The sequence below is a fragment of the Myripristis murdjan genome, chromosome 3, assembly GCF_902150065.1.
Source record: "Myripristis murdjan chromosome 3, fMyrMur1.1, whole genome shotgun sequence".
Taxonomy (NCBI): Eukaryota; Metazoa; Chordata; class Actinopteri; order Holocentriformes; family Holocentridae; genus Myripristis; species Myripristis murdjan.
The window spans coordinates 44,962,232-44,974,836 of record NC_043982.1 but is presented as its reverse complement, the minus strand read 5'-3'; the positions used below and the strand labels follow the sequence as shown (position 1 = coordinate 44,974,836).

Genomic DNA, 12,605 nt, shown 5'->3' with positions numbered 1-12,605 from the left:
CGCGGCCTCGCAGTTTCGCGGATTTTTTTTTAGTGCAATTTTGCATGCTTTTTTTTTTTTTTTTTTCTTTTACTGGACTTATTTTTCTACGAAGGTTTGAACTTTGAGAGTGTTTAAACAAGAGCGAAATGTAAGAAAATGTTAATGCCTGTGTGAGAAAAGTGTATAAAGTGTGTAGTGAGGGGTTTTACAGCCTTAAAACATCTAGAATAATTGTAAAAAATAAAGCGGACTACTTGGCGGATTTCGCCTATTGCGGGTTATTTTTAGAACGTCACTCCCGCGATTAACGAGGGAGTACTGTATTAGTAAAAAAAAATGCAAGAAAACTATAGAATTATTATTAAATTTAGAGGCGCCCCAGTAGGTTCATGTGGTAGAGCGCGTAACACTTAACGCAGCGTTAATATGATTTAATACAGACAGCTAACAAACGCCAATTTAAAAATAAACTGAAAAAGATCCATCAGTGTTAATGATAGATGCAACTTTCACATCTTAACTTATACCTTATACCTTTTAGGCACCATCGGTCCACAAAAAAGAATAAGAACATACTAAAAATAATAAAATATAACAATAAAACACCACAACAGTAAAATATAAAACATGAAAATGTGTGTTTGTGTTTATTTGCTGTGTTCTGTGTGTAAACTCCAGGTTTGTGTGTAAGAACAACGGCGTTCTGTACGAGAACCAGCTGCTGCAGATTGGACTGAAGTCGGAGTACCGGCAGAACCTGGGTGAGCGACGGGGCGGCTCGCCTCACAGAGCACATCTGCCGGGTATTGATCCGATGTGATCAGTCAGAGCTGATCAGTGTTTTTTTTTTTTTTTTTTTTCTGTCCCGCAGGTCGTATGTATGTCTTCTACGGCAACAAGACGTCCACTCAGTTCCTCAGCTTCACCGCGTCTGTCGGCAGCCCAGACCCCCTCAACACTCATATCCTCCACGCTGAGAATTTAGACCAAGACTTTTTTAAATAGTGGAATCGTCTTCAATTTAAAAAAACAAAACAAAAATAACCTGTTAGCTCTGAGCTGCAGAGTAAAAACATCTGTGAGCAGGTAAACTGTCTAAACACACCAGATGACACTTAAACCGAATATAGATGACTCTAGAGAATAAAAGTCCATGAAACGGCCAGATAAATGACTTTACATTTGAAAACAGCAGTTAGAGTCTCAGTCGACAGTTTTCTTTCAACACTCTCAGAGTTGCAGGCAGTGTTTCCTCTGCTTTCACCACCACGGTTACAACATCACCACCACGGCCAAGCCCAAGAGGGAATTAACCAAAGAAAATGATGTTTGTCAGTTTGCCTCAGCGGGCACAGCCACACACTCAGAGGCCGCTCCTTAAACACAATCAAACATCAAAAGAAGTTTTAGTGCCACAATCTGCACTGGAGCTAAAACTGCAGCGACGGACCAAACATCAACTCCTGCCTCTGCAGCTCCCACACAGCCACTGAGGAGACACTTCAGGAAATTAACCTGTCTCTCTCATTTCATTGCAAGGTTTGGCAATTAAAGGGTAATTCCCGTAATTTTAAAACTGTGCTCTATTTTTCCATCATTTGGGGGCAAAATGACCAATAAGGACCAAAGATTTTTAAATTATTGAGTGAGGATGCTTCAGCCAGCGCCTGCAAAACAGGCTGCGATATAATCCTTTAGGACGCTTGTGCCCATCAAAGTACCGTATTTCACCAATTAATCGCCCGGCCGCAAATAGTTGCCTGGTTCTTATAAACGCCTGGGGTCTGCACCCATTTTGCGTATTAAACGCCCACCTGAATAACCGCCGGGGCGATTATTTGCATTATTTTGAGGTAAACCCAAAATAAGGCTACTCACCTTATTTTCGCAGAAGTAAACAGTTATCCGCACAATAACTGTGCGGCACTTCCGTTTTCTGTCAAAATAAGAGCGCTAGCTAACGTTAGAAAAAAGGGTGTACCGTAATATTAAATTGACTGACTGTAAATATGTTGGACAGTAACTGTCATCACAATAATGGCCTGTTGCAGGTCTGTGCAAAAATAAATAAAGGCCTGCAGCGAATAGCCCGGGCGATTAATTGGGGAAATACGGTACGTCCTCTGAAAGTGCTCATTTTTGCCACTGACAGGTTCAGATTGTTAGACTCTGTCCAAAACAGATGTCTCGCTCTGAAATCATGCAGAAGAGCTGACTGGGAAGAGTTTGTTGTGTCGGAGCACAGAAAGCATCGCTTAGTGTTACATAAAAAATAAAAAAGACAGGTTTTTGTTTGTGCATTTCTGAATTGTGGCAACAAAATGATGTGCCACTCTTTGCACAGCAGACTTCCTCTGTTCGGCAGTGAAGTGGCTGTTTGTGCTAAAAATGGATGCAAACGCTGCGGTCCGTCCACTGCAGCCGTGCAGACGTCACGTCTTGACCAGGATGACAACCAGCAGCATGTAAAGGAAAGTGTCTCTCTGCAGGGATCCTTTCCATGATGATGTCACACTCTGAGCCTGTCAGCGGCAAAAACAAGCTCTTTATACGGACATAATCTGACGGATAAACTTGCCCCATGTGATCACATTGCAGCCTGTTTCACAGCTGCTGGCTGCAGCGTTCTATTAATCATTTAGACCCCAAAATATGGAAAATAGGGTCCAACCTTTTAAAAAAAATGGAATTACACTTTAATTTTACAAATTAACAGCAAAATATCAAGTTTTGACAAAGTCTGGAAATTTACCACAAACACCTGATGTTATTATCACAGTGAAAAGCAGAGACGCTGTTTGATGGCAAGTCAGTAAAACTGGGCAAGAACTACGTTGAATCTCAAATCTTACTTACTCAGCCGTTCTTCTACCAGATACAGTTAAATGTGTTTGGTACAAGAAGTGTGTGTGTGTGTGTGTGTGTGTGTGTGTGTGTGTGTGTGTGTGCGCGTGTGTGTGTGTGTTGTGTCCTTAACCTGGGCCTCCACAGCTGAACGTCCACGTGAAGCCGGTCGACCCCACAGTCGACGGCGGTGCTCAGGTCCAGCAGATCCTCAACATCGAGTGTCTGTCTGACTTCACAGAAGCTCCGGTGCTCAACATCCAGTTCAGGTGAGCGGGAAGAACACAGCCGCACATTCAGAGCAGAAAGATCACGCATCATAAACTCAGCCGCATTTTGGTAAAACATTTATCAGAATGACATCATTTGTCAGTCCTGCTCTGTCATGGTTTGGAGCTCGCTGCTGTCCCATAAAGGCTGCAGTTTACAGATGGTCCTTTCACATTTCCTGACTGGCTGCTGCCGTGTTTTGATGTTAGTTTGATATTCTGGTCTCACTTCAGCTCTGCCTGCTTTTACTCTGGAGAAAAATCACTTTTTTAGGAAAATCTCACCAGTGTCTAAAAAAACTTGAAATTCAGCTGCAGTTTGGTTCAGCTTGTCCCTGAGTTGTTTCAGCTCGTTTAAAAATGTTGCACCAACTGTAATACATCTTTCTTCCGGTGCCATTTTTCAAAGTTAAAGCACCAGCAGCAGTGACAGTAACACACAGAGGGTCATACCGAGTTAATATCTGGTTTTAGTTGTTAAAAGACCAAAACAGTTTCCACGGTGCAAGAGGAGCATAGACATTTGAATGAAGGACGTGATGTAACAAATTGAGAAACCCAAGAAATTCAGATATATTTCACAAGCATTTCATACAAGCTTTTCTCACAGTTCAGTAAATATTTGATTCATATCATCTCTCAGTATCAGATGAGAAAAATGATAGTTTCATTAAATTCCCCATGAAATGACCTCACGTGACCTCTACGTCCTGTAAAACAGCATCTTAAACAGTGACATCATCCTGCAGCAGTGGCTATAAATTCAAATTTCAACCAATAAAAACCAACACAAATCTTGAAACATCCTCTCTCACACTGCAAAAAGTCAAATCTTACCAAGATTATTTGTCTTATTTCAAGTCAAAATGTCTTATTTCTAGTCAAAATATCTCATTACACTTAAAATAAGACATGATCACCTCAGAAATAACTTGTCTTTAGACAATTTTCACCTGTTTCAAGTGAAAATTTACTTGAAAATTTAGCTTGAAACAAGAAACAAATTCTGCCAATGGAACAAGCAAATTTTTACTTGTTCACTTGTGTCACAAGTAAAAATTTGCTTGTTCACTTGTGTCATTTCACTTGAAACAAGTGAAAATTGTCTAAAGACAAGTTATTTCTGAGGTGATCATGTCTTATTTTAAGTGTAATGAGATATTTTGACTAGAAATAAGACATTTTGACTTGAAATAAGACAAATACTCTTGGTCAGATTTTGACTTTTTGCAGTGCATCCACCTCATCCCTTCAAAATAAAAGTGTTTCTCTGCCAAACCGAGATCCTGTTGGTTTGCACTTGTGAACGATCCTTCCCTGCACCGAGTCCCGCCCAAACTTCCTGTTTCAACAGGAAATACATCAAATCAAGACAGTAAGAGTCCACTGGGCTCTTTAAACGACGGTGTGTTTGTGGCCTCAGTCTGTCTGTTCTGTGTCTCTGTGCTGACAGATACGGCGGGACCCTGCAGAGCATCGCCGTGAAGCTTCCCATCATGCTCAACAAGTTCTTCCAGCCCACAGAGATGATGTCCCAGGACTTCTTCCAGCGCTGGAAACAGCTCGGAGCGTAAGACTCGCACACCACTTCACTGGCAGATGAGCTGTGGGGAGATTTCAGCGAGAAAAATCCTCCTCCGACGGCCTGTGATGCTCAGTGCATTACTATTACCGTTATTGTTGGTTTAAATATTATCATTTACTTATTTTTATTTTTATTTTTTTGGTTTCAATTCAGCTCAATTCAGTAGTTTATTGTCATTGTTATAAAACAATGAGATAACATTGGAGCATTCACAGCATTTCATAGTTATATCGTTTTTTTTTAGCCTCTTCGCTTCTTTTATTCAATTGTTTGATGTTTCTGATGTTGATTCATAATAAGCACTTTCACATTTTATGCCAGACGAGTACCATAAACATCAATTTTGACTAATCAGTTAAATACCTTTTGGCCATAAAGAGGGTTTCCCATCCACATTTAGAAGACTCAGGTGCCAGTCCCCTATCAGTAAAATATTGTAAATAGTCGTATCGTAACATGTCAGTATTATATTGAGACTAATGGCTCTCCATGCTATAGACGCCTTGTTGGAAACCGGCTGACGACATACTGTGTCGCCAGGTGTGAACGCTGTACGTGCATCTGTATGAAGCGTATCTCTGGCTCGTACAGGGCTGGTTTTAAAGCGGCCTGCCATGTGCAGCAGACACCGCGCTCAGTCAATATTGGTGTGTAGTGTTTGTTTTATCCACTCCTACATTCCAGTCAAAATGGAAAGTCAACATGAGAACAGTCTGCACAGTGTGTGTGTCGATTAAAACTGGAATAATGCCTGCTGGATTCTTAAAGGAACTCTCCAGACGTTTTGGGCGGAATAGCCTTTTTCTGACTTCCCCAGATGTTGGACACCATTTTCTCCTCTGTACGTCCACTGGTTCACTTCCTGTGTGGTAGCATTTCCTGTTAGCTTAGCATAAAGACTTGAAATCTGTGGGTCTCAGTCAGAAAAGGGGATTTTCCTCAAAATGTTGGAGAATTCTTTAAGTTTATTGACCAGGTCGACTGGAGGTTCAGCGTTATAGTATCAGGCTCCAGCTGAATGAGTCTGTTTATTATTCTGAAGATGAAGACACGCAGCTAACCACGCTCTCTCCTCTCCTTCAGTCCTCAGCAGGAGGTTCAGAAAATCTTCAAAGCCAAACACCCGATGGACACAGAAGTCACCAAGGCCAAGGTAAAACACCTGATCTCCACGCTGCCCAGCGCTCAGGGGGGGCCTCAGGATGCAACACAACGCCCACAGCCACCAATAATAACGTTTCCTCCTGCTGTGTGTTAGTGATGGGTGTGTTACTGATGGGTGTGTTATTGATCAGTGTGTTATTGACGGGTGTGTGTCACGTGCAGATCATCGGGTTCGGTGCAGCTCTGTTGGACGGAGTCGATCCCAATCCTGCAAACTTTGTTGGAGCCGGAGTCATTCACACCAAGAGCACTCAGGTGGGCTGCCTGCTGCGGCTGGAGCCCAACACACAGGCACAGGTGAGCGCACACACACACACACACACAATCCTGCAGATGTATGCTGAAGGTTCTCAGTGCAGTTGGTGACCACTAGTGGCGCTAGAGTGCGCACTCCTAAAGCTCTGTCCCCATGTTGTTCACATCAGGTGTTCCTCCAGCAACAGAGGTATAAACAATAAAACCTTAACCCCTTCAGGCCCTGCGTCCATTGGAATGGACATGACATATTTCTGTCTCTAAACCAATAAATACTGGGTAATTGAATGATGTCAGTAATGCTGGTTACTGGTTGGATCCTGATTATCCAATCATAATCATGTTATGACTTTGAGCACGCTCTGAGAGAGGGACAGACATCGGACAAGACAAGCATGGCTGAGCGACTGCAGAGAGGGAGGAGTCAGTGCCCATTTTCAATCAAAAATATACATTTATGTTCATGATGGCCAAACAAATTTTCTGTCAGCATAATTGTAACTGTTATAAGTGATAATATTTTAAGTCATTTTGAACATACATCATATGGTTAATTTACAGGATTTTTTCAAAGTCTGAAAAAATACTATCAAAAACATGAGTGAGCAAAAATGTGTTTTTTTCCACTTTGTTTTTATGTTGGAAAATTTTTTTTTGCCCAGCAGAAAAAATGCAGGTCTGTGGAAAAATATTCCACAGTAAGCCTTTTCAAATGTCCTTTAAGCCCCTCCCCCTCGTCTCAGCCCTCTTTTATGACTGAGGCAGAAACAGTGAAACAGATTTAGCAGCTGCACCGCATGCAACTTTTTTCTTTCTCCATCTTCTGTCGTTTAACCAGTAGATGCACTTGAATGTGTTCACATTCAGACTCTCATCACAGCACATCACACGTCCACGAGGCCTGAACGCCCATTTCTGAGAGACGTGTAGAAGAAATGTGTAAAAAAAAAAAAAAAGATGATATCAGAGAAAAGAATAGTCCGTCCTCCTGTGGTGATGCGTTTAATGACCTTACAGACCACCGTGCTCCTGTGGTGATGCGTTTAATGACCTCGCAGACCATCGTGCTCCTGTGGCGATGCGTTTAATGACCTCGCAGACCACCGTGCTCCTGTGGCGATGCGTTTAATGACCTCGCAGACCACCGTGCTCCTGTGGCGATGCGTTTAATGACCTCGCAGACCACCGTGCTCCTGTGGCGATGCGTTTAATGACCTCGCAGACCACCGTGCTCCTGTGGCGATGCGTTTAATGACCTCGCAGATCACCGTGCTCCTGTGGCGATGCGTTTAATGACCTCGCAGACCACCGTGCTCCTGTGGCGATGCGTTTAATGACCTCACAGACCACCGTCCTCCAGTGGCGATGCGTTTAATGACCTCACAGACCACCATGCTTCTGTGGTGATGCGTTTAATGACCTCACAGACCACCGTCCTCCTGTGGCGATGCGTTAAATGACCTCGCAGACCACCGTGCTCCTGTGGCGATGCGTTTAATGACCTCACAGACCACCGTCCTCCAGTGGTGATGTGTTTAATGACTTCACAGACCACCGTCCTCCTGTGGTGATGCATTTAATGACCTCACAGACCACCGTTCTCCAGTGGTGATGTGTTTAATGACTTCACAGACCACCATGCTCCTGTGGTGATGCGTTTAATGACCTCTCCTGTGGTGATGTGTTTAATGACCTCTCCTGTGGTGATGCGTTTAATGACTTCACAGACCACCATGCTCCTGTGGTGATGCGTTTAATGACCTCTCCTGTGGTGATGTGTTTAATGACCTCACAGACCACCGTGCTCCTGCGGTGATGCGTTTAATGACCTCTTCTGTGGTGATGTGTTTAATGACCTCACAGACCACCGTGATCCTGTGGCGATGCGTTTAATGACCTCGCAGACCACCGTGCTCCTGTGGCGATGCGTTTAATGACCTCACAGACCACCGTGCTCCTGTGGTGATGCGTTTAATGACCTCACAGACCACCATGCTCCTGTGGTGATGCGTTTAATGACCTCTCCTGTGGTGATGTGTTTAATGACCTCGCAGACCACCGTGCTCCTGTGGCGATGCGTTTAATGACCTCGCAGACCACCGTGCTCCTGTGGCGATGCGTTTAATGATCTCACAGACCACCGTCCTCCTGTGGTGATGTGTTTAATGACTTCACAGACCACCGTGCTCCTGTGGTGATGCGTTTAATGACCTCTCCTGTGGTGATGCGTTTAATGACCTCACAGACCACCATGCTCCTGTGGTGATGCGTTTAATGACCTCTCCTGTGGTGATGTGTTTAATGACCTCGCAGACCACCGTGCTCCTGTGGCGATGCGTTAAATGACCTCGCAGACCACCGTGCTCCTGTGGCGATGCGTTTAATGACCTCACAGACCACCGTGCTCCTGTGGCGATGCGTTTAATGACCTCACAGACCACCGTCCTCCTGTTGCGATGCGTTAAATGACCTCGCAGACCACCGTGCTCCTGTGGCGATGCGTTTAATGACCTCACAGACCACCGTCTTCCTGTGGTGATGCGTTTAATGACCTCACAGACCACCTCCCTCCTGTGGTGATGTGTTTAATGACCTCACAGACCACCGCCGTCTACAGCACCGCCTCCTCTTCTGCCTCTTTCTAGCAGCTCCATTATTACGACCTCCTCCACCGCCGCCATGTTTGTTGCCATAAACTTTGGACTCAGTGCTGCCCTCTAGTGGATTTACTGCTGAACATCCACGCCAACGTAAAGGAGTTATTTTCGTACAGAGATGGAGCCTTAATAAAAAAAGTTTTAAAAGCGTTTCCAGACATTTGCAAAGCCTCATTTTTAATATTTTGAGAGTTGTTTTGTTTACATGGCGTGTAACATGTTTCCTAGCGTGCACTACAGCGCCCCCAGTGGTCACAAACTGCACTGAGAAGCTTCAAGCTGTACTCCAGACTGTAACTGTGTGTGTGTGTGTGTGTGTGTGTGTGTGTGTGTGTGTGTCCAGATGTACCGGCTGACGCTGCGGACCAGCAGAGACTCGGTGTCTCAGAGACTGTGTGACCTCCTGTCTGAACAGTTTTAGCCTGCGGCCGGCGCGGCGGCGGCGGCGGCGGTGGTATCACACCTTCCCCCTCTTAGTCTCACTTTAGATTGGAATTGATGCAATGTACAGTGTAAATTCTCTTTTTTATATTTTACTTATTATAAATGTATATGGAATGTCTTTTTCCACACAGCTTTACTAATATGTCACTGCTTTAAACCTGTCCTGTGCCCGTATGTCTGCCCTCACGCCGCGCACTCACACGGCGAGCCGCTCGCTCACACGGGTCACGCCGCTCTGCCCGGCTGTGGGCGGAGCCAAACGCGACGTGCAGCCGCAGAGCTCTGAGCAGGCGAGTCACGTGTTTGTTTGCTGCTTTGATGTCGCCTCTCATGATGTCTGATTATTTTGAAGAGTCAATGTCGCGAAGCTCAGAGGTACAACAGCGTTTTGGAGCCGAACAGATTCAGAGCGTCGGGGGTAATATTCCAAGAAAAAACTCAGAATTTTTGAGATTAAAAGGGTAAATTTACAAGGGAAAAACTCACAAAAATTCTGAGATTGCAAAGTATAATTAAATGATGTCGTCAGCTGCAGGCCTGATACACAGGACGCGGAAACACCACATGAGGAGCCTTGGACAGAAAGGAAAACTATATATTTGAGTTTTTTTCTTATCATTTTTTGTGTGTTTTTTCATAAATTTATTGGTAAATTTACAGCTATGTTTACAGAGTTACAGGTTTTTTTTCTTGGAATATAACCCCCCCTCCCTCGGCTCCATAGTTTTTTCCTGATACGCCGTCGCACATAAGCACTGACGCAGCTCTAGTCAAAAAAAAAAAGAGAAAAAACAGAAGAGCTTCCTGTTAAGGCCAACAATCGATAAGAAAGCATAATTTTTGAGACATTTATTCGTGTAGTTACAGTTAAAGACTGCAAAGCTTTTTGTTTTAATATCTGTCGTACATTCTGCACTTGCCAAACAAAAGCACATCGGTAGAGAAAGTGCAGAAATCTGAGCTCGTTTTGTCGTCTGCTCGTCAGTCCTGAGCTCTGCGGGCAGGCGAGCGGCGAGCTGAGCGTGACCCGGCGGCGGCGCTCGCAGCGTGCGGCCGCGGCTCGCGTTCACAGTCGTGCCTCAGAGAACCGCCTCTGTCACAGAAAGAGCCACGAAATGGGCCGCGGAGATTCTCCTTAAACTTGTCTCGAGCACTGCCACACGACTTTGCCTTAACGTATTTATTCACAGAAAACACTACCAAACCAGGGGGCGCGGTTTCCCAATCCGCACCGTGTGATTTCTATTCGATAGAGGTGAAATTTTCATAGACCTTGACGGCATATTTGATGTCTCCTTCTTTTCAGTCGACACATTTACACACTGCTGCCCTTACACCCGCTGTTGCTCTGATCTATATGAAAATGAACTGGAAGAAAGGGGAGCTGAGAGGCCAATGCTTTAAGAAAATCAGTCTCACATGTATGTACCAATCTGTTCTGTTGAACAGTTTTTTTTTTTTGTTTGTTTGTTTGTTTGTTTGTTTTTGTTTATTTTTTTCAAAACTAACCCATTTCTGCAAAACCTTAGAAGATGCAAGACAGAAACAATCCAGAATCCTCTGTCACTGCATTTCCGGTTTTGGTTCGAAGATGGCGCCAGAGAGTCGGTTTCAGGTGTTCAGGTTTTTTCTCTGGCTCAGACTTTCTCATGTAAAGAAATGAATCCTGCTGCACGTTTAAACCTGTGGAGAGTTTTCCCATCGTTTTGCCGATTCAGGAATAAGGCTAAGTTTAACTCCTGCTAAGTGACTTTCTGCCGTGTTGCCTTCAGGGCCCTTTGCTCAGCCTGCAGCTATAGATGTGTTTTCTGCTCTCGTCAGCCTCGGTTTACAGCCGCCGAGCGACACGAGCAGCCAGCCCGCTTCACCCTGTGCCTTCTGCTCACTCAGATCTGTCCACAAATAACTCCGCACAGAGACTTTGGAAAGTTTTTAGGTTTTTCTTCCAGATCAAAGTGTCAGTGATGCTGTTTCAGACTTTTCTCAGCATGAGAAGCTGTAGAAATTGAGGATGAACAGAAATACAAAGCTGACAGGTGGACCAATCACAGCTACAGAGGAGCTACAGAGGCACCTGGACAAAAATCCTGATTGGCCTTCACTGTTAGGAAGACAGCTGGGAGGTCGGGGGGGTGGTGGGGGGGAGGGTGCACCGTGTTTACATACATGAACGGGTGTCATTTAATAATTTTTTTATAAGGTAAAATGATGCCACTGAAGATGAGCACTGACTTTAACTGTTGGGTACAGATCTGTGGAAGCGTGACACGAGTGCCGATCTGCCGCAGATCAGCTGATCTCAGACACGAGGCCGTCGTTCTTCACCAGCGCTCGTCTCCATCGCTGGCGACACGTTCAGGAAAACGCCGTGTTCGCATCACAGACAGGACGAAACCCGGTGGCTGTGCTACACTGCAAAAAGTCAAATCTTACCAAGATTATTTGTCTTATTTCTAGTCAAAATATCTCATTACACAATTTTTAGTTGTTCACTTGTGTCACAAGTAAAAATTTGCTTGTTCCATTGGCAGAATGTTTCTTGTTTCTAGCAAATTTTAACTTGTTTCAAGTAAATTTTCACTTGAAACAAGTGAAAATTGTCTAAAGACAAGTTACTTCTGAGGTGATCATGTCTTATTTTAAGTGTAATGAGATATTTTGACTAGAAATAAGACATTTTGACTTGAAATAAGACAAATAATCTTGGTAAGCTTTTGACTTTTTGCAGTGTACTCAGTCATTTTCAGTGTTTTTCTTCAAACAAGGAAAAAAAATAATCTGCCAGTGGGATGAGGTAATCCCACTTGTTTCCAAAGCAGATCAATTTGTTTCCAGAATATTCCTGAACCCAGTGGCTGATGTGCCTTACTCTGCCTCCTTTCAATACATTTACACTTCAGTCTGAAGCAGCGGTGATCATATTTAGCGTGCTATATGCAAACATTTACTGTAGTTCCAGTCAAACGGTACAATAAATGTAACAGGCGAGAACTCCAGTACGTTCCACAAGATTATAAGAAGGCTTTAAAATCAGAGTTTTAGGAAGGAAGCTAAAAGATAATACACACACACAGCTGATATTTCCCATGATGTGTATGAACAGAAGCGGGCAAACGTCTCTTCCGTTCACCTCCACAGTCAGTGATCTGTTTCCATGGCGACAGCAGCATTACAACTCCGACTGACAGTAAAGTTGCTTGTCCACCTCTGGCCAGTCGATCACTCTGGAGTCACGCTGGAGTTGTGATGCTGCTGTCGCCGCTGGCAGATTTTTCTCTTTACCTTGTTGGAAGAAAAACAAAATCCGAGCACTGAAGACTTTTTAACATGGGGATAAAAAATTCATAATACGCAAGTAAAGTTAAAAAAATCAAGAGAATCTCCACAGACAGATTTCCAAACAGT

At 44.0% G+C, this 12,605-nt stretch overlaps 1 protein-coding gene across 1 annotated transcript in view; it reads left to right on the top strand.

The window, feature by feature from the left end:
• LOC115356856 (AP-2 complex subunit alpha-2) overlaps nt 1–10,074 on the top strand; it is a 39,731-nt gene extending 29,657 nt beyond the window's left edge. The window contains exons 16-22 of the mRNA XM_030048142.1: nt 661–743; nt 854–943; nt 2,972–3,095; nt 4,549–4,665; nt 5,764–5,833; nt 6,007–6,141; nt 9,100–10,074. Of these exons, the coding sequence (XP_029904002.1) occupies nt 661–743; nt 854–943; nt 2,972–3,095; nt 4,549–4,665; nt 5,764–5,833; nt 6,007–6,141; nt 9,100–9,177 (697 nt within the window). The 3' untranslated portion in view covers nt 9,178–10,074. The remainder of the gene's footprint in view (nt 1–660; nt 744–853; nt 944–2,971; nt 3,096–4,548; nt 4,666–5,763; nt 5,834–6,006; nt 6,142–9,099) is intronic.
• The last annotated feature ends 2,531 nt before the right edge of the window (nt 10,075–12,605 follow it).